Source organism: Ochotona princeps, chromosome 14, assembly GCF_030435755.1.
Source record: "Ochotona princeps isolate mOchPri1 chromosome 14, mOchPri1.hap1, whole genome shotgun sequence".
Lineage (NCBI taxonomy): Eukaryota > Metazoa > Chordata > Mammalia > Lagomorpha > Ochotonidae > Ochotona > Ochotona princeps.
This window is the reverse complement of record NC_080845.1, coordinates 39,968,682-39,994,071: the sequence shown is the minus strand read 5'-3', so window position 1 is coordinate 39,994,071 and position 25,390 is coordinate 39,968,682. Positions and strand designations below refer to the sequence as shown.

The following is a 25,390-nucleotide window of genomic DNA, read 5'->3' as shown; positions in this document are numbered from 1 at the left end:
GTGCCACTCTGATTTAGGTTAAACTCAAAAACATGTTAGCTTGGGAGGGGAAAAAAGGTTTATAGCAGCTGGTTGTGTATATACTAAAATTGAGATGCCAAGGAAGTAGTTACAGGATGTGGCTAAGAACTTACATTTTCTAACATATTGGTCACTCAATACCATGTTAATTAATTTCATGTTAATTTTGATGTTTCTTCCTGTTGTTGAAGTTGTGTAGTGACATCTCATTGGAGGAGATGATATTCTACCACCTCTACTTTCAGACCAAGGATGGTCTCCCAGTGAAACTGTTGAATTTATCGGGACAATAAGATGCTGGACTCTATGCGTGGTCCATGCCCGCAATGAAGGAATCATGACTGAATATGAGCTGTACTACTGTAACAATATGGAGGAATTCAATATGGGGGGAGGGCTTGGAGAAGGGGTTGGGGGAATCCCAGAGTCTATGAAACTGTGTCATAAAATGATACTTAAAAAAAGAGGTCCCTGGGCCCGGCAGTGTGGCCTAGCGGCTAAAGTCCTCGCCTTGAATGCCCCAGGATCCCATATGGGCGCCGGTTCTAATCCCGGCAGCTCCACTTCCCATCCAGCTCCCTGCTTGTGGCCTGGGAAAGCAGTTGAGGACGGCCCAAAGCTTTGGGACCCTGCACCCGTGTGGGAGACCCAGAAGAGGTTCCTGGCTCCTGGCTTCGGATCGACGTGCATCGGCCCGTTGCAGCGCACTTGGGGAGTGAATCATTGGATGGAAGATCTTCCTCTCTGTCTCTCCTCCTCTCTGTAAATCCGGCTTTCCAATAATAATAAAAATCTTTAAAAAAAAAAAAAGGTCCCTGAGGTAGGGAATAAAAATTTTTTTTAAAATTAAAGATAAAAGAAAGTGCACTAAATGATATTGTTTCAGATTGCAAATCTCCCAAATGAGCTAATAGTCAAAAGGATCTGTAAAAAAGGCATAGTAGGTTTACTTTGTGAATTTTAACTAGGTTTATAAAAATGACATCAAAGCAGCCTGATTACCGTGTCTGGTCTTTCAGAGTAATTACGGCATTTCCGTCGCCATGGTCAGGTGGCCAAGTTAAGAGCCATAACTGGCTCTATTTTACAGTCTCTAAGAACAGCATAGTAGATGACCAGTTAATCTGTGCTAACTAAAATACCCTCTTTTTCAAGGAAACAAAATTCTGAAAACGTCAGTTTCAACATGGCCCACCCTACATTGACGGGATGCCTAGGCCACCTGAAGGCAAATGAGCCTGCTTTGTGGAATTTTCAGAAGAAGGTAAAGAATGCTTTAGGTAGAGAATTTGGCATTCACTGCAAGGAAAAAGTAAATGCTCACCCACCAAATAAGCAACTGTTACATCAACGCTTGTGTTCTTTCCTCACTGTGTGGAGTTCCAGCACAATGAGAGGTACAAAGAAGCAAAACCACTGCCTCTCCTCCTGAAAGCGTACTGATGGAGACCCTGATATTCAACGTTCAAAGTAAGTATTGCTAACAGATGTGCAGAGTTCCTGCTAACCCTCCAAGTAAAGTGAGTGGCAAAATTTCCACAGCAATCCATTTTGGGTTCTCATAAACACAGGGCCTGGCGCGGTAGCCTTGTAACTAAAGTCCTCACCTTGCATGTCTGGACTCCCATATGAGCACCAGTTCTAATTCTTGCAGCTCCATTTCCCAGCCAGCTCCCTGTTTGTGGCCTGGGAAAGCAGTCGAGGACGGCCCAAAGCCTTGGAACCCTGCAACCACATGGGAGACCTGGGAGAGGCTGTGGGTTCCTGGCTTTGATCGGTACAGCTCCGGCCATTGTGCTCACTTGGGGAGTGAATCATCGGACGCAAGATCTTCCTCTGTCTCTCCTCCTCTCTGTATATCTGACTTTCTAATACAAATAAAACAAATCTTAAAATACAGAAATACTATAATTTGTCTTTAAATGAGGCAAAAATATTTTACTTTTCTTTAAATTAATTAAAATAATGTGAAATCATATTAAAATTGGGAATTTATATTGGCCACTCTCGGATGAAACTGCAGTACTACCCAAATGATCTGCAACTTGAATGGTAAGAAATCTGAGGGAAAACAATGCTGTTTCCTTTTAAATACAACACAGCAGTTTCACAAATCACCGCTATTGAGAATTTTGGCAAATTCTGCTCAAATATAAAAGAACTGCTGACATGCAAAACCAGTCAAAATACTGATAAAAGCAAGAGAGGCAAAGGCAGGATGCTCCAACATCACAAAATTAGAGTATTAAACACATATTTAATACAAAAAAGTATGGAAATTTGAAACTAATTGCATGCGGAAGGAAGTAGTGTCTTGTCACTCAACTACACTCTTGATTGCAAGCTGTGAATTCAGGACAATTACTTTTAGAATGACTTTTACCAAGAAAGCTGACAGACATAATCAAATTAAAAAGCCATTTACTATTCTGGGTTTTTTTCTTCTCAGCATACTTCATTACTATATCCAATCTTCTTAAGTTCTATACAAGTAGAATTCTTGCACAAAAGAAATCATTTTCTCCCATCCACAAACCTTTTAAAGATGTGTTACAAGAACACGAGTGACACAGGGTTGGTACAGTGCATGCTTGTGTACACAATACATACCAACCCCAATGTAGCAGAAATGCAATTTCCATTGTCTTGACAATGCAGCACTTGTACTACAAAGTAAGTGTCGCACACTAACACTTAATTCCTTGTGCAAATTAAATCTCACCGGTGGAAGCAGAATAAATTCTTTATGCTGTATCTGTGTTTTCTTTAGGTTGTTTAAACAAGGAGGGCAATTCCCACTTATGTGAAAGGCTGCAGGTGGAATCAAAGCCTTTCAGTAACATCAGCATTCAATTTCCCAAACCTTACAACGGGTTCCTCTACGAACTACTCATCTAGCCGTTTCTGAAAACTGCTCAACCAAAGGGGCCATTCTAACTTTTCTTGTACACTATTTCAATTGAGTCACCTTTCGGTATTCATCCTTCAGCACTTTGAGGAAAACTCTCTCAACTGAAGAATGTAACTTGCTTTATAAGAATGATCAGCAGAAGCTCCCCAGATGGATACAAAGACCTACTCACCACACTGTTCTTTCCCTTCAACTTTGTTTATTGATGTACTGAACATGAAAAAGTACAAAGAATCCAAACACAAAAGAAAACATGTACAGCCTCTTAAATACTCAACAGAATATATTTTCTATTCCAACAGATGTGAATTAAGTCATACTGTACAACTTCAAATAAATACCAGCCTTACATTTTATTAAGTGCTCTGATAAACACTGTAAAGTGAAGCACAATTTGCATGCCCTCTCATCAATGCCTTGGTTTGCTACAGTAGTACAGGAAAGAAGCATGTAGCTGCTGTTTTCCCCTGAGGGAATCCTTATTTTTTTAAGTATATACATGTATTTTACTTTTTAGTTTTTTTTTTTTAACGCAGAAGGTTAACTCTGACAATCTAAATGCACCTAAGGATATGAGAAAGTGCTAAGCCAATTGATTTCTGAATAGCATTGAGTGGGTCAGCATGAAAACTCGCTTATTCACTTTAGCACGCGCCTCACAGTATATGTACTGTACTATACTGAAAATTTTTATAACTACAATTTTAAATAATAAAAAATAAAACTCAAAGCAACTGCAAAGATAATGTACAACTATGTTATGCATAGCACATTGCCTGTTCTAAGGGGAAGCATGTGAGCATCTCAGTTTATACAAAAAGCAGGACGTAACTACATAGTTCTCAGTGCATCCTGATGAAGGCAATTTCTGCCTTCAGCTTTTTTGAAAATTTATTATAAGCTAGATGCTAATCAGAAAATATTTTGTATTTTTTAAAATTTCTTTCATACATGGTAAAGACTTATTTTATTATTTCCCCAAATAGTGGTTTAAGCATCATACAAAGTTAAATTTCAATAGCATACAGATATTTATGATTTTTGTATGAAAAATGTAAGGAAATTTGTTCAAAACCTATGGTTATACTCATTTTTTTTACCACAAACATATTTATAAACAAAAATGTAGCATCACCATAAACAGCTGAAGCTAGACTATCTACAGACAAAATTAGCAACAAATCTGATGCACTGTAAATTCAAGTCCTCAGGACAACAAAAGTGATTAAGCAAGACCTCAAGTAACAATGTTAATGCCATTTACAAAGGAAAAAACTGATACAAAAACATTCAAAACCTGAACATCACTTGGCATGTAAGGGAAAAAGAAATCAAATTAGCTGAAAGGTTCATAAACACAAGGTTTTATTTACATTACACAAAGCTCAGGTGTTAGCCTTGAACGTAACTTTCAAAATACCTTCAAATATATCCAACTCAGGTCACTTTTGCCGATTTGTTGCAGTACAAATCATGTGCAATGTCTTTTTCCTTAAGACAAAACAATTCTTCAAACAATACTGCAAGTACATCACTAAACACCATGAGCTCTATCTGAAGGGATTTCTTTAGGAAGAACAGATTTTTTTCCCCCATCTCTTGGTAATTTAAATTTCTTGCCTGCTCTTATATATTCTTTTGTAAATTTTTATTTGTTTCAAAATCACAAATCAATGTGAGCCACCTGTCACATAATAACCAGGATGATCAGACAAGCCACTGGTGATTACAAAAACGAAACCAGCAGTGGTTCCCTCATTGATTCTACTTCTTTCATACAAAGATCTCAAAAGTATTTTCTACATCATAAATCTTTCTAAATTTTCCGGCTGCTGCAAATTTCCTGGTAAATTTTAAAAGCTCACTAGGTGTCATATGAAGAGATTTCTCAAAGTATTCAAGTCAAAATATTTGTTCCAGGACCAGTAAAAAGTTTCTCCAAATTTTCTTTTTTATAAAAATAGATGCTTTTTTTAAACCCACATCAAAGAGGCTCTTATCTCTTTGGCAAGGTACTGCTTTACGAAAAGTTCTCCAGTATTCTTACAATAAGCGTTTATAATGTAGACCCCCCCTTCCCCAACCCAAATCATAATTATAAAATAAATACTGTTTTTAACTTTATAAATAAAATGTAAACTTCAAAATACTTTTCTTAAACAGACATAACAGTAATGCTTTAAATGTAAACCAAACACAAAGCTAATCAGAAAAAGGAAAAAAAGGGGGGGAAAAAGACAGAATCAACTGAAGTACAACACAAAGCCTCAAGATTTACTCACAGGTTCAAGGCAGTTATGTAAAAAGAAAAGAAATGTCTTCCCTTAGCTGAAACACTTTAAAAGGTCCACCTTCTTCAAAGAAGGCAATAGAATGCAATGTGACAGGTAAAAACCCTGTACCTCTTGTCCATATTCAAACATAAAAGATATTTAAGAAGTTTTAATTCAAATACTAGCAATAAAAAATCTCACATATTTCTTAGGATGCTAAGTAGTCGTTTTATCCCCATCTCAACACTGACTTACAAAGACATTTACTAATGTATAAAGTTTCTCTTAACTTGCCTTTGTTGTATAGTTTTCATATATAAATGGACTGAGGACAAGAGCTCATTAGGCTTTGTGCGTTTTGTTTGTCTTAAAGGAGACCTGCAGTACTCTGTCTCCCAGACGGTATCCATTGAGGCTAGCTATCGCCATGGCAGCCTCATCATAGTTTGTCATAGTCACAAATCCAAAACCTTTGCATTTATTGGTGTTAAAGTCACGGATGACCTTCACATTGGTGACAGCTCCAAAAGGCCCAAACATTTGCCACAGGATACTCTCGTCTGCATCAGGAGCCAGGTTGTACACAAATATACACCACCCAGTTCCAGGGTGCCCAGGGATATTAATTCCAGCCAAACTGGTCATTCCATCAATGGTCATCGGAGAAAACCTACTAAACAAAACAGGAAACACATACAAAACAGAAAATAGGTTGGTTACGGTGAAGGACTTTTTTTCCTTTTCCATCCATAAAAGTTTTAGTAATTTCCACCCCTATTGGATACAATCCAGTCATTTTGATGCTTCAACCAAAGTCTATTTGTGACTCAGTGACAATGTATTAATAAGCTATGCAATGGCAATTACTTTCTGTACTGAATAACATTATACACAACAGCAAAGAAACATTTAGAACTGACTTCATGAAATAAGCAGGATCGGGCAGAAAATAACCAACACATACATAAACATGCTGTAACATCGGAACACAACATGAAACAAATAACAGCTTTTTAAAAGGCCAGGTGGCACCCAGTGGTAAAGAAATATTCCTTGAGTCAAATGTGTGTCAAAAAACAGCTTTGTGTTACGTTGTACATGCAAAATGAAATCCAACACAAACTCATGAAGGGTGTAAACAGCAGTGCTCAAATCAAAGAAAACTAATCATGGGAAGGTATGATGAGTATCATGAACCTCTATCATTACCTCTTTACTCCATAAGCCATATTGAGCAGATTGTCCAACCTGCAAAACACACATTCAGCAAACTTCAGTTTTAGGTTTTTCCCTTAATATTCTAGAAGGCTGGACTGCTCACTACAATCTTCTAAGGGGATTTCTGTACATTGCATATACATGAAGTGTCCAAATACACCTGAGTCTTTTCATAGTCCTCAGAGGATGGGCAGCCATGGGCGCAGGGTACTAGCTGCTCCCACAGACGTATCTGAGCTGTGTAAGGCTCAGTGCTGGGGAAACACTGATGGTCACATGTACAAACTGCTCAGACAGAACACGTGGAGCCAGGTGAAGAGTTAACCCCAGGGTTCTCACCAGGCAGTTTCCACGTCCTCTATACATATACTTTTAATATCCACAATTCCGTTGCTTGCTGAGGACATACAGGTGCAGAGAGAATAATCTGCCTGTCCAAGACCCCTGCAATAGTAAATGGTAGTACTGATACTCTCCAATATCAAAGGATCATATAATTGTCCTTTGCATCTCCCAACCTGGAAGGATTTTCACATTGCAGAATCAAAAAGGAATAAAAGAATTACAAAAGAGCTTCACAGACAATTTTGGTTAACTCTCCCATGTCTCATATATGCAAAGCTAAGGTCCAGGGAAGGAGAGAAGAAACAGCTAGTGCTTTAGCGAGCAACAAAGTCAGAGGTTCAGATCTTAAGCACAAAGCTGTATTTATACTACAGGAAATGTAGGTCTACTGGTAAGAAACCAGGCAGACAGCAAAGAAGGCAAATTGATGGTCTCTTAAGTACGTGAAAACAAAGTGATAAGGAGATAAAATCACAACTTTCTACCCTTTCTGTGGTTCAAAAACTGAACTGATTATATATTACTTGATTCTTTTTGCTTTATCACAGTTTGAAAAAGACTACTGTGATGTCCTAAATTTGAAGTTTACTGTGTATCTGTTTTAAGGAAGCAAGCACATGCTTAACAATCTCCCCAAAAAGAATCTCAACTGAACTTGAACTGTGGTTATGCAACAAGGTGGAGGAATCCACCATGGGGGGAGGGTTTGGGGAGGGGTGGGGAGAATCCAAGTACCTATGAAACTGTGTCACATAATGCAATGTAATTAATGACTTAAAAATAATAAATAAATAAAAAAACAATCTCCCCAAACGATCTCAGGTTACAAGACAGATTTTTATTCTTTTTTAAAAATGCCCCTAAAATGTAAATTTGAGAACAGAAGTTTGATCATTTCTCAGCTTTTTGGTTAACATCAAGTGAAGAAAAAGTCTCAAGTTGATTTTGTCTAATTTATGGCACAAAGTCAAGCTATACCACACAAGGAAAAAGCAAAGCGCCTTAGTTTTTATAAACACCAATACAAATCTTAACTAATGTTTAAGAACTGACAAAAGGAACACTATTTCAGCAAATACCTGTCCCTGATCTCTACTAGATTTTTTTTTGTTTTGTACAAAAATAGAAAGAAAAAAATTGAGCAGGCATAACCCAAAATGCAAGGAAACAGAACAAATCACAATAGTAATGGATCTTCATCAATGTACATGTGCCTATGTGTGCACACACATGTGTGCATGTCTATGTGTGTATATATGCACACATACTAGCCAGTACATACATGTGTGTGTGCATGTGTACGTGTGTGTGTGCTGTGCAAGCCTGTGTGCATGTGTACACAGGCTTGCATGTGTGTTGTTATGCTGAGTCTCACTGCACTGGTGATAACAGACCTAGGTCATGTCAATTTAAAATAAATGATCTGATGACTACAAAAAGGCAATGAGGTTATCAAAACATTAGAGCTACCAAAAGAATCATGTGAATAAGCCTGCTTACACATGAAGGGATAAAAGCCCACATGCGGAGGATAGCTTTGTTACCTGGGAAGAGCAAAAGCACATTCAAATATGCCATGCCTTTAAACTCAAGAATAAAGACGACCAGCACCAGAAACAAGGAAGAGCACATACTGGGGTCACCAACACACAGTCATTCCATACATAGAATCTGCATTTGGTATCTAAGGATGTCCTAAAAGGTTCAAGGGAAATGGAATTTTAAAAAAGTTTATTCTGCTGTTTTGAAAGCCATTCATAAGCCATGCAGTGGTCTTCAGAAAATTTATAAAAATGAATACTATAAAACAGCTGTGTATGATTTCAAAATGCTTTTGCATGAAGATAGACTTATTATATTATCCACAGACTTTGTGCACTATCCTAACATCGTTTGACATGGACAGAAAAACATTCTGAAGTCTCTGTCCACAGTGCTGAAAGATGACGAGTCCAAGAGCACAGAAGCACCTTAATTCAATGAAAAGTGGTGCAGTGCCTACATTCCTTAACTGCGACAGGTAAAGACAGACACTCACGGTTACCAACCACTTGGGACGGCAACCAGAAATTCAGACTCAGAACTCACTAAAGAAGTTTTCAGTGTTTTCAAGGTAGGATATAAACCAAGCCTACCCCAGAAATGAGTAGTATTCTTTGAGGAAGAGATGGTCTCCTTCCTCTTCATCTCCATCTGCTGCCCTCTGCATCCTTGAAATCACCACACAAGAAGTCTAGGACTTTCAGATTAGGATTTCTGACATCCCTCACACTGAGCTTCCAGTCTCCTCTACCTGTGAAGCTCTATGATAGGATTGTCCACAGATGTCTTCACTCAACTTTCATTTTAGGGAAAAAAAAATCTGTCCCCTGAAATTTAAACCAAATTGTAGACCCCTCTCCTCCTCTACTGTCACCACGAAAGCAAGAGAACATCAGAGCAAGGAGACGTGGGTCAGGTACCACTGAAACCTTCTCCCTGTAGGCAGCTCAGCTCAGTAACTTCACCTGATCTTTCAGTGCCTCACAACCATGTTTTCCATGACAGCCCAGAGGAATCCAGGGATAAAATTCATGGACACCATGTGCACCATGTCTAGCAGTATTTGGTAAGTCATGTATTATGCAGAGATAAAATAGTGCAGTGTCTTCGAAACAAAGAACACAAGGATTACACCCTACATTGCATTTCTTTACCAAGTCTGTCCATAGCTCAAGGACATTTCTTATACACTGTAATTTAAAACTGAATTTAGATGGAGATCAAGCTAACAATCTTTGGTATGACTCACAGGACGTACATGAGAATGTGCATGTTGTGGGAGGTAAAGCCTGAAGTCATCATTAAATATATATTCAATATTTTAAAATAAAGCATTCTTTGGGTGGCTGTTGGGCCTAGCAGTTCAGAAGGCAACAGGGATGCCCCAGAGTGGCCTGGGTTTGAGTCCTGGCTCCTTCTCCTGATTCCAGCTTCCTATCAACAGATAAGGAGAGAGAAGAAGTAATGGATTAACTACTTAGAACTGGATTGAGTTCCAGGCTCCTAATTTGAGCTTTTGTCTGGGCCAGTTTGAGCTACCTGTAGGTCTCTGAAAGGGAATATGGGGGGCGGGGGGAGGGATAAAACAGTAGGTGGGTGAATTTCTCTCTCCACCATGAATGTAAAACTTATAATACTTTTATTTTGTTTAATAAATGCACTGCACCCTGTACCCACTCTCAGTTGCATGCCTCCCCCGAGGGAAGAATAAGCCATCCTCAGAGGAACAAAGTGGCCAGTGCCATCTCACCTGATCTGCAGCCCGGACATAATCCACTTTACAAATGATACATTAAGTGGATTTAGAGGATTGTATTGGATAACCTAGATTTAATTAAAATAACCTTCGCTTTTAAAAGATTCTCATCAAAAAATAAAGGCAAATGAGAGCTGAGGATAATACCAGCAAGGAAAATCCAAGTAAACAAGAAAAAGGAGAGACAATTATTTCTCCTAATCCCAGGACAAGTCACATGATGAGGCTAAGCAAAGCTGATCCAATCAATATGCTTCAGGTAAGCTCGCACAGGAATCTCAACATCATCAATACTACTTTATAAATCTTTTTAGAAGGTATATTGAGATAGTAGGTAAATGAGAAGCCAGCCAACAGTCACTCGGAAGACATTTTTGTCTAGATTTTACTATACCCTACTATTTTCTGTTTGATTATGCTTATATTATTTATGAAAAATAAAATTCAAATTAAAACCAGTCAAAATTTTAAAGAGAAACACTTATTAGCCTCATTCCAAAACAAGTGTGTATAAATAAAGAGCAAAAATAAGTACTTGTCTAATTCTCATTAGATAAGAGCTATACATGAATGTTCTATATGATATTCTGGATATGCAGATAAATGCCTAGATATTTATCAAGCGCGATAGAAATGTACAACAAAAAGAGTAATGTAAACTATAGAATTTAGTTAATAATTCATCCACACTAGTATACCAACAATAAAAACGCACTAATCCAAGGTTTCCAAAGATGAGTGTGTGGAGAGGGGAGAGAAGCAGTGCAGGAGAACTTTCTGTTCTTCTAATTTTCTGTAAATATAAATCACTATGAAAAATAAGATCTTCATTTAACGCATAGTCCAGATTTTTAAAAAAAAAAAAACTTAGCTGACAGCTCTTGGGAGGCTCATATGCAAGTAGTGGGGAAACTGAAGTCTATTCAAATCAGAAATAAAAGTAGGGAAAGACTACTAATTGGAAAGAAAGCTCTGAATACTGCAAATACTAGGCATACAAATCTCTCCAGAACACTGATCAAGAAGTTAACTTCCAGCTTGATTCAACCAAATGGGCATATCTTATTTTCCAAGAGGAATGTTCTAGGAGTACTCAGCCCAGTCTCTTCTAAAAGAAAACTGTGATGCTATAATAAATGTCTAAAACGTTTAACTCAAAGGTTTATTTAAAAGAGTCCTCTGGAGGTGCCTGCACGATGTCTCAACTGGCTAATCCTCCCCCTGCAAGAGCCAACATCCCATATGGGTGCCAGTTCACGTCCTGTTTGCTCCACTTCCCATTCTGCTCCCTGCTTATGGCCTGAGAAAGCAGAAGAGGATGACCCAAAGCTTTGAGACCCCGTGCTCACATGGGAGACCAGTAAGAGACCCCTAGCTCCGGGCTCCTGGCTTTGGATCAGCTCAGCTTTGGATCACTGCAGCCATTTGGGGAGTGATGATGACGGAAGATGATTCTATTTCTCCTGTCTGTAAATCTGCCTTTCCAATTAAAAAAAAAAAAACTTAAAAAAAGACTCCTTTAGGGGCATACCAGCATTAGAATAGATAATCTTCAACAAATTCAAAGATTTTTCATAAGAAAATATGAAAAAGTAAGCTTAAAAGTTTTATTTTAGACATCATAGAATATCCATAATGGCTTAAATCACACTATTGATCCGAATAAAGACTTGTTTTGAAAACTGCAGTTAATTAAATAAGCATATTTTATTTGCAGAGCTCATGTTAAAATAATTATCTAATTACTGACATGGGTAAACTGAGCAGTAAACTTCACCAGCACATTTTAAGCTAAACCCTTACTACTTACTTACTTACTTACTTACTTACTATTTCTTTATCCTAGAAGACATGAATAGCAGATTCCTTGGCTATAACACTATTTGTGACTTGAGTTCTCTGATCTCTCTCAGCTCCCAAGATACTATGTCAACATAAAAATACACAATAAGATATGTTCTTAGTTGTCTGCTGTAAAGTGCAAACTCAAGACTAAGAGCATTAAACCACAAATCCTAGGGGCAAAATATGTGTGGAAAGAACCTGATCTCAACTATGCTGCTTATGGAAAAAAGCAGCAACAAAACACAACAGTCAGTCCTTAATATACAGGTCTTTATGGAGCGAAAGAAGGTATAACCATTATCTAATTGAACAACAGGTGAGGGACAGAATCAAGTCAGTAACAGCCAAGTTAAAGATACTACACAGTGCCTGGTGTGACAGCGTAGTGGTTAGAGTCCTCGCCTTACACACGCTGGGATCCCATATGGTCGCCGGTTCTAGTCCCAGCGTCCCTGCTTCCCATCCAGCTCCCTGCTTGTGGCCTGCTAAAGCAATCCAGGATGGCCCAAAGCCTTGGGACCCTGCACCCGTGTGGGAGACCTGGAGGAGCTCTGAGCTCCTGGCTCCTGGCTTCGGACTGGTACAGCCCCGGCCACTGCGCTCACTTGGTGAGCGAACCATCGGACGGAAGATCTTCCTCTCTGTCTCTCCTATCTGTATATCTGCCTTTCCAATAAAAAATACATAAATCTTTTAAGAAAAAGATACTACAGAAAAGCATCAAACACACTTCAAGTTAAAGCCTGAACTCGAAAAATAAGCGCTCTGAATTTTTTCTCCAACACCCAGCTTAGATAAAACACTTTCACTAAGCACGTTAATTAGTCCATTATGTCATTACCTGGGTAGAAACTGTGTGAAGGGTGGTAAGCGGAATGAAGGAGACCACAGACAGTAACCAGTAGAGGAAAGAATAATCTGCCCCACCTTCTGACCAGGCTTCCCTTACAAATAGCAATTCTAATGCTCTTCTCCTTAAACTTCTCCAAAAGTTAAGAATATAATCTCCAGATTAATCATGTTACATGGTTTAACAAGAGAAGCATAGAATGTGCAGTGGATACTATCAAGGTATTGAATCTGACCTTCAGAATGTCAACCCACCAAATTAAAATTGAGGAAAGCCTCAACCCACCAAATGAAAAGCCTGCAGCATTCAAGATGGGGTGAGGGCATGGAGAGTGGACGCTGGAGTCATCACTATTTTAATCTTGGTCATCTGCCAGTTTTGTCCCTTCAGTAACCAAGCACTCTCCCGAATCTTGTCTTTCCTGCCCTTGTCCAATCTTCTGTCTACACTCAATTTTCATTTGAAAAATGCTACATTTTACTCATGATTACCACCCTCCCACACATACTGAAAGCCTAAAAAGGGAAAAAATATAACTAAAATTTTAGACTAATATGGCTTTCTACTAACATCAACCATTTTATAATTTCTCAGTTATAAAATTAACTGATAGTTTTAAAGAACTTACTTCCATATAAGCTCTAAGTTCCTTTCCATGCCCCAAAGAACCCTGGAAGTGACTTGATAGGTTGCCTAGAACACATGTAAAACTCCTACAGGTTTTTCTGTCCTCAACTTGAAGGTGAGAGTATTTTATATGTAATTTCACTTAAGGAAGATGCCACACATAAAACTTATGGACATAATAAAAAAATCAATTCTGTGACATTTTCTTCCCCACTAGGGCAAGTATCAAATAATACCATGTATGACCCCTTTCAAGAATACCGAACCGTTTTTCTGCCAACAGCCATTTGGATATTTATAACACCATTTTGGGTCATACAGAGTTAAAAATTAGCCTGCTGTGAATTTACTGAACTTGAAGTCACATCTTCAGTTGCCTTAGAACCAGAACAAGTGATTTTACAGGTCTTATATGGACCAAGGACCAGATGTTCCCCACCCTGTTAGCTCAAACTTTTCCAGCATCCACCATCAAAGTCAAAGGTGGCAATGCTGAAGCAGAATTCATCTACTCAACAGGGACCCAGGCATCCAGGTGAACAGCAGCCTTTCAAGGAAATTACTTCTTCCAGGGGAATGGCCATCTTAAATAGACATTAAATTGGTGGCATTTATGGTAAACAACTTCTCATCTCAAGTAACACAAAGAGTACTTCTAAAAGGAGGTACTGTGACTGATTTTATCCCTACTATATTAATACTCTATAAACACCTCAAAAATGCAAGTTAGAAAACATATAACTTCTCAGTCTCACTGGGCTACATTTGTGATTGTATGTTTGATAATTATTCTGCTTCAAGATGAAAGAAATAAACTTGATAAACACTTAAAAAAAGAATCAGCTGGATGATATTGTGACTGAAATACACAATATGGTCCTGGAAAATTAAAGCTGACTTGTTTAGGAAACTGGAAAGTTTTTACATTCTGTTTTCTTTTTTTAATTTATCTTTTTTTTAATATTTAGCTTAAAGTCACTTGTCTTCTTAAACGCAGACTGGAATGATTTCTGAATTACTCCAAAATGAGCTGCTATCCCAGCATTAAAATAAAAGTTGGATTATTTATACCTGTTAACAAAAAAAAAAAAAAAAAAAAAAAAAAAAACATTTTTCTTCTTGTGAGCTAAAGCCATGGGTGTTTACGGATTCTACAGAGGTCAGCAACTTCCACCCACAGGTCACATACAGACAGACATAGGTGTTGCATGGCTCAAGAATTTTAAAATGACATTTTTTTTTCAAAAAAAAAAGCTGTTAAAAAAAAAAAGGGACACCAATGCGATAGAGACCGAAACAGTCAACTTTTAAACTCCAAGGAATAATAAAGGGTAGGCAATTATCCATTTGTAAATAATATATTCACATTCATTACAAATCCTTAGGGTAGACTTTTCACAAAACAAAGTAGTAAAGAGCTTTATGCTAAAATTTAAAACACTGGAAACAAAAATCTTAAGAGAAAAAAAATCTTTTGAACATGCGAGAACAGAGTCCTGGAAACAGTTAAGATGACTCCACAATCTGTAGATTGATTTCTCAATCATGGCACCACTTTGCTGTTGGGGTCCAATGATTTGTTGCTGGGACTACACTGTGGACACTGTAGGATACTCCGTAGCAACCTTTTTTGGTAGAGAACACTCCCGTGGGTCTCTGTCCCTTTGTTTCCATCTTTAAGATTAGCAAAAGAAACTATCCCCTACTAGGTTGTCTCTGTGCCCATAAGAAAGAAAACACCAAAACAACAAAAATGATCAAAGCAAACCAGAAATTCTGTCAATTAAAAATTGCTGGGCAGTAAACCCTCTTTCAGTTTAGTAGCTGGGCACAAAAACTAAACCAGACTTACCTAAAACGCTGTGCCTGCTGAGCTAGCGGTCCTGGATACCTTCTGTTTGGAGACTGGTACAGCTGGGAAAGGATGGCCTGATTGGTTTTTTGGCTTGGATTATTAGCAAACTTTACAGTGATTGGCTCTGTGGCACCAGGAGGTTTCTGGCCATTTAGGCCTTTGATAGCTTCTTCTGCCTCAATCCGCTTGTCAAATCGAATAAACCCTACACCCCTTGATATGCCTATGGTAGATTTGAGTAAAGATTTGGGAAAGAGGGAGTGGAAGGAGAGGGAAGGGAGAGAAGAAAGGATAATTAATTTTTCCTTCTCAAGAACACGTTCACTCACACAAACATTTGCCATAAAATCACACAAAGAGGAAAGTTTTACTTTAACCTAGTAGCAATTCAGTCGAGAATCATAATGTTGCAATTTTTAAACGCATGAAGTCATTTATACAACATGAATGCTGATTATCACATGCCTTCCAATAAGCCAAGACGAGAAAGCACAAGTATGTCCATGTTCTCTCTCTCTCCCCTCCCTTCCTCCTTCCCTCCCATGCTCTGTCTTTAATGTCAACTGTATGCCCATGTTCCATTTTTAAAACTGTGTTACTAGATAAGCAGCTCAGAAATGAGAGGCACCAGCAGCCCCTTTCCTGATAACAAGGAAGAAAGAACCAGGCATTGCTAAAACTGCTAAAAAAAAAAAAAAAAAAAAAAAAAGCTATGTTAAAAATACATACACTGTAGTGATATAGTACAGATACAATTTTAAATAATATTCTCAGCTCAACACCACTGTACACAAGTCCTTTTAGAAAAAAAGTCTACAGAGGATCCTTGTACTTTGAAATTACACTGTTTCCAACTAATATGAGTGTTAGACGAAGAGAAAAAAAATAAAGTCAAGCACACGCAGGCATGTACTTAGAGTGGCTGTTGGGATGCTAATCAGGATACCTGCATCTCCTATCAAAGGAAAGGTACTCAGGTTCAACACCTCTCCCCAGCACCGAGCAGGCAGCAGCAAAGGCTGCACCATGAGTGCCCAACTCCGGCATTAAGCATTGCAGGCATCTCAGAGTGAACCAGCAAACTGAGAGCACTTACACTCATGCTCTTTTGCTCACTCCCTCAAACAATTATATTTTTAAAAAGTGAAGTATCAGTGATTTCTGATCTCAACAGCACTACTCCTAAAAAAGGCCACTCCCCACCCCATAGTTTACCTCCAGGACTGACAAAAATGAAAGCAGAGAATGGCCGAGAAACTCTCCAGCTTATGGGAAATCATAAGCGGAAAGCCAAAGCTCGTTATCAGGAGATAACAAAATGCAGGGAGTTATTTTCTCGGCAAACAAGTTTATACTGGCACTATCTGTTTGGGACAAGCAGCTAGAAACGCAAACATGATTCAGGGTATGTCATTAAATAAAACAATGACAGATGACTAAGAAAGCTGTGCTGGGAAAATGCATTAGGCTATCATGATTTATAGGAACTTTCCGAGGAATTGAAGGTTTATTCACTTTACAATTAACACTACAGAACACATAAGGTCAATGGCTTGGAATGGTGTAAGTAGGCAATGCATTTTTCTCCTTATCTTTTTCTCTCAGTCCCTATTACTACCTTTGCTCTCACTATCTGTTCCACCTAAGTTATAGCCATTGCACGTTATTACCTCCTGATGGCTAAATGACAAAATTGTTGGGTTTCAATTTTTATTTCAGGTAAAGTAAGCTTGCTCTAAAATCTCTAAGTATTAAGATGAAATAGTAAATTGATGGCAAATATATCTTTTCATTTATCTATCATTTTCTTTTAAGAATCAATGACCCTTAGATTTAGTTGTTCCATTAGGAAACCATTAGATAAGCAAAGAAACTGTTTCTACAGAGGTACAATCACATAAACTAGTGGTCCTCAAACTTCAGTCCATATCAGAATAAAATTAGTGTGAAATGCCCACCCTTGGAGTTTTAAACTCACAGGTGCTGGACAGGGCCCAAGCATGTACACTCCCAGCAAGGACTCACAAAGATGCTGATGCTGCAGAGGGAGATCCATGAGCAAGAACTACCCAGGACCTTACTCATGGTCAGTGAAGAGATCCGAGGGGCTTTCTGAATTACAGGTAAAAATCTACTCTCGACTCATTCACTTTTCACTAAAAGCCAAAAACGCATGCATGATATGAACATGATAAAAAGGCATTATTGGTATTGGAACAGTTTTAATCTGGATTGATAGGACTAGATTTCTACTTCATTCCATTAGCAGCCTACAGGATATAATACAGTACGACAGGACGTATAAGGATTAAGGAATAATTAATGCAACTAAGACACTATTCTATATACTGTTGCTGGCATAAAGCTTCCCATGACCGTACTACCTCTAACAGCATTCTCTCAGGCATGTACATGGTGACAGATTATCTTTTCAGCCACAATACCAAGGGTGATGCTTCCTAGGAAGCCAATTAACAGCACGGAGGGGCATAACACCATCTCTCATCCAGATCAAACTAAAGTGATCTCCACTTGGAAAATTAAAGATCCAATTTCATTTTGCAGAAAATATACTGCATTCTTCTAAACTTCAGATGTTGTAATATACAAAGTCTCATCAGGGTTGTAGGATTGTGAAATCGGGAAAGGATGAGAGAAAAAGGGAGGGACAGACGAAGGGAAATGTGGAGGGTGAGGGATGAGAAAGAAACAAAGAGAAAGACCTATTTATTTTTTTAAACCACAGAATTTTGCATTTGCTTGAGTATGTAACTTTACACAGTGCCATCCTCCCTGCCCTGCCACTTTACCTGGTTTTGTTGCTTTAAAATTCTCTCTAAAATTCTTTTATGAGAAAAATATATGTGTACTTCAGGTTGAAAATCCATAATCAAGTAAGTCAGTGTTGCTAGCTCTCATGTCTTGAAAGCTTGGGAAGAAGGGCCACCCAAAATGCTAATGGCCTGATAAACAGCTCAGCATTCTCATCCCAGTTCAGCTAAAGCTGACATTAGACACAAAATCAATTTTGAAAATTCAAAGTCCCAAATTCTTAACATTTGCCTAAACAGCACAGGCCAGGCCAGGCCAGGCCAGGCACACAAACTTTACAGTAATTACGAGTGTGGATGGGTGGAATTTTCCCTTGAAGAACTAGCTGCATATTGCTGCATTAAACTTTCCTTTCACAAAAAAATTGTTTATTAGCACTTTATAAGGAGGATGGGGGCTTTTTCACAAGGCAGCTTGGAAAGGAAGATTATAGCATCTATAAATTTATTACAAGCCATGAAACAGGCTTCAAACCTGCACCTTCGGGGTGGAAATGACTCAAACTTGCTCACTACACTCCACAATCTATTTTTGTCCATGCATATTTATGAACAATTCCAGCAGAAAATTGCATTTTCTGGCCCACATATACCTTTGATGTGTTCTTGAAGCACGACTGCTGTATGAGAAGACAAAATACTTCAAAATCTGACAGTTGAACAGCGCAAAAGATTGTGCAGAACGGCTGCCTACTTACCAGTGACCTGGTCAACAAGGATACGAGAAGTAATAATGCGCCCGTACTGCGAAAAAAGCTGTTCCAACTCCTTCTGGGTCATTGTTTTTGGAAGTCCACTGACATACAAATTTGCATCTCTGATAGAGGCTGAACTTGGGCGAGCATAGGAAACCTGGAAAAGGGAAATAAAATACATATACATACTCAATCACTTCCCCTTAGAAACTAATTGACCTTTCTGTAAAGAGTATACAATGGACACTGGAATTAAAATGAGCTCAACATGAACAATGTGACTCATTTCTGGAAAAATCCTAGGCAAATGCCAAGTGTCACTCCCGAGTGAACAGACCAGTGTATTAGGTCTTGAGGGTTTAAAGTCCTCAGCACAATGACACTAACGAACACAGGTTTTCCTCCATGGAGGAAACCCTCTACCAAGGAGATTTAAGCCCACTTATTCCAAGCAGAAGGACTCTAAATTCACTGGATACTTTTACGTCACCTATTCTCAGCTTCTGGGTACAGTGGAACCACATTTCTACAAACTTTGCCCTTCATCAGAATGCATGCCCTTTTTACTTAAAAATAATTATCTGTACTTCATACATTTCTAAAAATTTAGATATATGAATAAACTATATCCTATTATCTGTTGGTGTCTTCTTGTTCACAAGTCTTTCCAATCTTGATTTTCAGAAGGAATTATGTCCTCTTACTACTTCACCTGCCATTTCACATGCTTTTCAGTGGATTAAAAAAAATGACTGATTTGAAAGACAGAGTTACAGAGAGGGAGGAAACAAAAGGTACAATCTTTCACTTATTGATTTACACTTATTGATTGACTGCAACTGGCTCTGGCTGAACCAGGTCAAATTCAGTAACCAGAAATTGCATCTGGGTCTCCCGTGGATGACAGAGGCCCAAGAACCCAGGCCCATCTACAAAAGCTTTCACAGGCACATTAAGAGAGAACTGAATTGGACATTTGTGCAGCCAGGCCTTGAACCAGCACTTGAAAGAGATGCCAGCATCACAGACAGGGACCAACTCACTGCACCACAAGGCCAATCCAATGGTTCTTTGCTTAAAACATATCTCTTATGAGACAGCTGTCTGCCACATGAGTTATTACTCTGACTTAAGTTTTTCTGGATGGTAAATTAAGCACAGATATTTCACAATACACCTAGCTTTTAGATCACCCACAAAACAGGCAATTATTCTAACTTGAAGATTCCTTTGCTGGGGTATTAGGACTAAATTACTTCTGCCTGCTCATTTTATCCACTGTACCCACCTTTAATTTAGTTTATTATCCACCTTCCCCAAAAACAGACACTATCCAGTGTGCACCAATAGTTAAATAACCTGCACCATGAAACATCAAATACTTTCTCCATAGCTTAAATTATGCCCACAGATTTGTCACAGCATATTTTTCACTGTTTTCCAGGATAAAACATAAGCCAAGTTTTCTATTACTTTATAAATTTTTTCAATGTTTCACCCATGCCAACAGGACAAACAGTCTTCTCGTTGACAAGTAAAAATATACCTGTCATTCTGGAAAATATATTTGGAAGTCATATTGGCACTGTCCTGTCCTAAGAAAGATAGATTCTACAACAGTGGTAGACAGAAGATGGATAATTATTCACATAATACTTTTTTTCTCCATGCCTAAGCACTTAGGATTGTAAGAACTAAAACTTAAATATATGTGAAAAAATAGATATCCAGGAAAAGATCAAGTAATTTAAGTGATCTCTAATCTTGAGATGGCTATCAATCAGTGTAAATAATATATGAATTCAGAAATACCAAGAAACAAATATACAACTTGTTTTCTAGAGTACAGCTCTCAATTGCCTAGGAAAGCTGAACTCTGCAGCACTCAAGCTCCCACATGCACACAGGATCCCAAGGCTTTATTTCTCAGGTTGGATATTCTCAGCAAGTCAGCCAGTTTGCTGTACGTGATGACGCATGATCATTATGAACGGCCACTTTTGATTGTCAACATTGTCACAGGAGAATAACTTCCAACAACCAATGAAGCAGGCAGCAGAAGCAGGCAGCTTCAATGTGAGCTCAAGTGTGGCATGACAGCCTAAAGGTATCAGCTACCCAATCATGGTCCGTGAGCTCAACACAAGATGAATTCACTACAGATTTTGTGAATTCAGAGGGAATTATCTAAGCCAAGTACTATTTTTGAACCTTCTGCATACATTTGTTAGAATAACTAAACAAAATTATTTCAAGTGTATATGAAATACTTAGCACGAGTCTCAAAACCTAGATGAGTATGTTATAAATAGTACTGATCTTTGCAAGTCCTTGAAGATGTAGGTGAAAACCGAGACCATTAAATTTAAGGGTAACCTGAGTCCATTGCAGTGTTCTAGAATAATTTACTCATGCAGTGACATTCACTGCTTTGTGCATTTCAGACGAGTGTGGGTGGAGTGCTTTAAAAGTTATTCTGAAATGCACTTAGGAGAGCGAGTTTATATTTAATGCTTATATAAAAGCTTTGAAAACATACTTAGGTCAACAATGGTTTTTTCTTTTTCTCTCTGTCCCTCCCTTCCTCTCTCACTCTCATTTCCCAATGTCCAGTCTTAAGCTCAGATTGCTTCTGTAATTCCTAGCCCCATAAAGAAGACCTGAAGAAAACCTCCTTCGAACAGCTTATTTCACCAATTTTGTCAAATAAGCAATATCTGAGAGGTGACATGTTATCACATGTAAACTCACAGTGGTTACAAAATGGTTTGATATCCAATTCACATTTACAGAGTGAGGGGATTTCATCATTTACCAATCCCTGTTTTTGTATTCTGTCCACATCTCACAACAACCCTAATGAGACAGGTAGCAAATATATAAATATGTGATAGTTGAGGAAACAGGCAAAAGCACAGTAAATAACGTGCTTAAGGTTATACACAACTGGGATTAAATTCTGGATTCAAGTTCTCTTCTTGACTCCACGACCTTGTCTCCACAATTGATTTTCTCTCCACAATCCTGTATGCTGGCAACTGGCATTGCTTCACTTCTTCCAAAAAAACAAATCTTGCTCTTGCTCTTGCTCTTTCTCTTTCTCTCTCTCTCTCTCTCTCTCTCTCTCTCTCAAACACACACACACACACACACACACACACACACAGCAGATGAGAGGAAACAGGATGTTACTAGAAATAACAATCAGGATTTATTTTATTCTACTTTCTACTGATATTGTTTAACAGAAAAAAAAAACCCGGGAAAACTGATGACTGAGATTGACTGAAAAAAAAAAATAGCACATCATAATCAACATTTGTTCTGTTTTTTTAATTCTTATGAGTAAGCAATTTGAGGGTGGGTATTTAGAACGGTGGTTAAGACACCATGCTGAAAGTTGGAATTCCTCAAGCCCTATTTCCGCTTTGTATTCCAGGTTCTTGGTGCTTCACACCAGGGGAGGCAGCAAGTGTTGGTTTAAGCAGCTGAATCCCTGACATCAATATAGGAGGCCTGGATTGTTTGCAAGCCTTGGGCTTTGGTCTGGACCAGTAACGGCTGTTACTGGAAACCGGGGAATGAAGAAAAGATAGGAGATACTTCTTTGTCTGCAACTCAAATAGACAAACGTTTAGTTAAAATCCAAGATGATCCCGGAAGAATTTAAAAAGAAAAAAAGTAAGCAATGTACCACCCACTCACTTCCAGGAAATAAATATGCTAGGAAAGGTGACTGTCCTGCCCTTCCTTCCAGGGCTTTGCAGCAACTCACAGCCACCCTGCGGTAATCTCACAACTACTGCTTCCTTTCTCCGAATTACAGCAGTGATGGTCATTGACTTTGACAAAGAAATCTCTGTCATCAACATCATGTTAGGAAAACATTTCCTCTTCCATTTCTCAGAATTACAAATGAGCAATGTAGTTAGACCCAACTGGGAAGAGGCCTTGCTGAGAGATTAAAGAGTTGCACTTTGCAGAGTCAAGTCATTCACTAGACCAAATTTTCTTCCTGAAAACGAACAGCAACTTTCCCTGGTTTGATTTTCCTGTGGGTCTATAGTTTATACAGCTTCCTTGCTTTCATGTTCACCTACAGAACCGCACAGGAGCTATCTTCAACTTCAAAGCGTTGAGTATCTTTCTGGGACTAAATCCCTTGGAGAATCCCCATGACAGGGTTGCTCTAACTGACAGATTCTGTGTTAGAAATACTTGAATAAAATGTACTTTCAGCACTTGTCTTATTGGGGTCAAAACAGCTTCTTCCTTCTCCAAGTGCACGTTGTTCCCCCTCTACAGTCACTGGATTAATACATGCATTTTGGATTTTAAATTTTCACTGCCATTTAAACAGGTGAATATTTAATGCCTGAGGAGCAAGGTTATGAAATGTCAAAACTACTAAGCGAAGGATCTAATTTAAGAGGCAGCCAGAGAGTCTGCAATTTAAATATTTAAAGATGAAACAGGGAGTACAACACTGAACACCAATCTACTCCAAAGATACCAATTTAAAACTCAGGTTTGCTCTGGAATTTCTCACAACCCTACAAGTGATATAATAAACAAAGACAAGCAATATCAAGATACTTGAGGGAAAAGAGAGGCAGTTAAAAGGAACAGGCAAATACACATTCCAGCCAATGGTTTCTCAAAAATATTTTTAGTGACATAAGGTCAGACTGGATAAAATACAGACAAAAATAGATTTATCAATGTAATTAGGTCTTAGAAATTAAATGATTTCAGAGAGTATATTCCTTATAACTAATTAATTTCTTCAGCAGCAAAACTATTAAACATGAAAAAATACACACAGGAGTGGGTTATCAAAACAATCAAATACTAAAAATTAAAATGAATGAAGATATACTATGGATAAGAATTGCTACTTTACTTAAATGTACCTAGTGAACTTTACAAATCTCATTAGATCACTTTCAAGTTTAAATCCATATAAACGCTTTAGTCTAAACACAAAATCGCACTCAGTTCTTTGATTCATCAGTGGAAAAGCTCGGCGATGAGACAGTAATTATCAACAGGCTGAAGTGATAAGGTCCATAAATGAGCAAAGAAATCCCTTCTTTTCTATACTAAGAACATTTGAGAAACCACGCACAGACAAAATCATCATTGAAAAACTTTTATCACTTGTGTATTACTGACCTAAGACTACAAATTGGACACCTGAATATTAGTTACATGTTAGATGTTTCTGAAAAGCTATACCCAATCTCTCCACTTGAAAAGTGTGGGCGAGGTCATAGCTACGCTTAAACAGCTAACTGTTGTTCACATCAAAAACTGGAGTCTTAATGAGACTATATAAAAAAGAGACTATCACTAAATAAAAGTTCTGGCTCTGACAGGAAGCAGCAAAGGTGTCAGGAGAGTGTCCCAGACATACAGAGAAATGGCTACCTTGGACTCCCCTGAAGAGTGTGCAAGTATACAAAGACATGATCTCTAACCACAACTTCACAGTTCAGGGCAGACCTCAGAAAGAAGATGAATACTTTAACTGACTTTTAAATACAAAACCCTTAGAGTAACAGGTTTCAAACCCACATCCAGATACATATCATAAGGATCAGATGAAGTTTTCAGTAAGGAAAGGCATCCTTTACCATTGGGTTGGAAACGAGGGAGCCTCAAAAAACATCAAAAAAGTAAAGATTCAGTTCCAGTGGAAGCACTGGAGTGAAGAAAAACAAGCACTTTAATTTAGAAGGGGCTCAAAAAAAAAAGATATTACAAATTAGTGCAGATACTCTTAACAGATATCCCAAGATACAGAACCTAGAAAATGACAATGGTCGGGAAAGGGGGTTGGGTGAGGGCAGAATTCAGACACATAAACATACAGAACCTCGACTATTATTTACACTGGCTTTGCTTGAATGCTTTAAAGACAAATAATGACGGCTTTAACGCAACAAAAAAGGTCAGAGATGTCATGGAATGCATTTGATAATGTTACTCTGCTTAAAACTCGTCAGGGCCCAGGAATTTCTTGGTCTTTTGCTGGCTAGCCATCCCTATCCCGCGCACATGCACCCTGTAGTTTCCCAAAGCTCCTTGTTGTAGTTCCTCTCACCTATCTGAATTTCAGACATTGTAGGCTCTGTATGAAATCCTGTTTCCAAGGTCAATGCTCAATTAATCCCTTTCCCCTTGGTTTCAATTAGGTATTTCTCACCGAAATGCATACTGTTTCAAATGTTTTCAATACTGACTACACCAATACGTATTCATCTGTAATCTTATGACTGGCTTCACCACTTCAAAGAAGAAGGTCTTCATTCTATTCTGTTTATCTTGTGCCTAGAACACAGTCCTTATGATGAAAATAGTTTATGATTAAATTCACTTCTGAAATCCTTAAAAGTTAAGCCACAATCTGCTGCATTGCATGCCAAAAATCATAGGAGATGGTCCACTGTATGTAGAATAGGAAATTCCATTAAGTATTTTAAAATAAGGTTTCATTTCTCAAACTGGAGATTCAAGAGAAAATCTTTAACAGAATAGTGTATTGTTGGAGGTTAAGTAAAGACCCCTCAATTTTGGAGCAAAGAGAAAAGAATACACCATCAAATTTCTTAGGCACAG

The 25,390-nt window shown here is 38.2% G+C and overlaps 1 protein-coding gene across 15 annotated transcripts in view; it reads right to left on the bottom strand.

Annotated features, from left to right (window-relative positions):
* Positions 1-3,114: 3,114 nt before the first annotated feature.
* ELAVL2 (ELAV like RNA binding protein 2) overlaps positions 3,115-25,390 on the bottom strand; it is a 169,743-nt gene continuing 147,467 nt past the window's right edge. For 10 of the 15 annotated variants that reach the window (XM_036496624.2, XM_058672651.1, XM_058672655.1 and 7 more), the window contains exons 4-7: positions 18,773-18,926; positions 15,241-15,466; positions 6,415-6,453; positions 3,115-5,878 (exon numbers count right to left, since the gene is read on the bottom strand). In XM_036496624.2, the coding sequence (XP_036352517.1) occupies positions 5,548-5,878; positions 6,415-6,453; positions 15,241-15,466; positions 18,773-18,926 (750 nt within the window). In that variant the 3' untranslated portion in view covers positions 3,115-5,547. The remainder of the gene's footprint in view (positions 5,879-6,414; positions 6,454-15,240; positions 15,467-18,772; positions 18,927-25,390) is intronic. The other 5 variants (XM_036496625.2, XM_036496613.2, XM_036496626.2 and 2 more) reach the window with 3 other exon arrangements.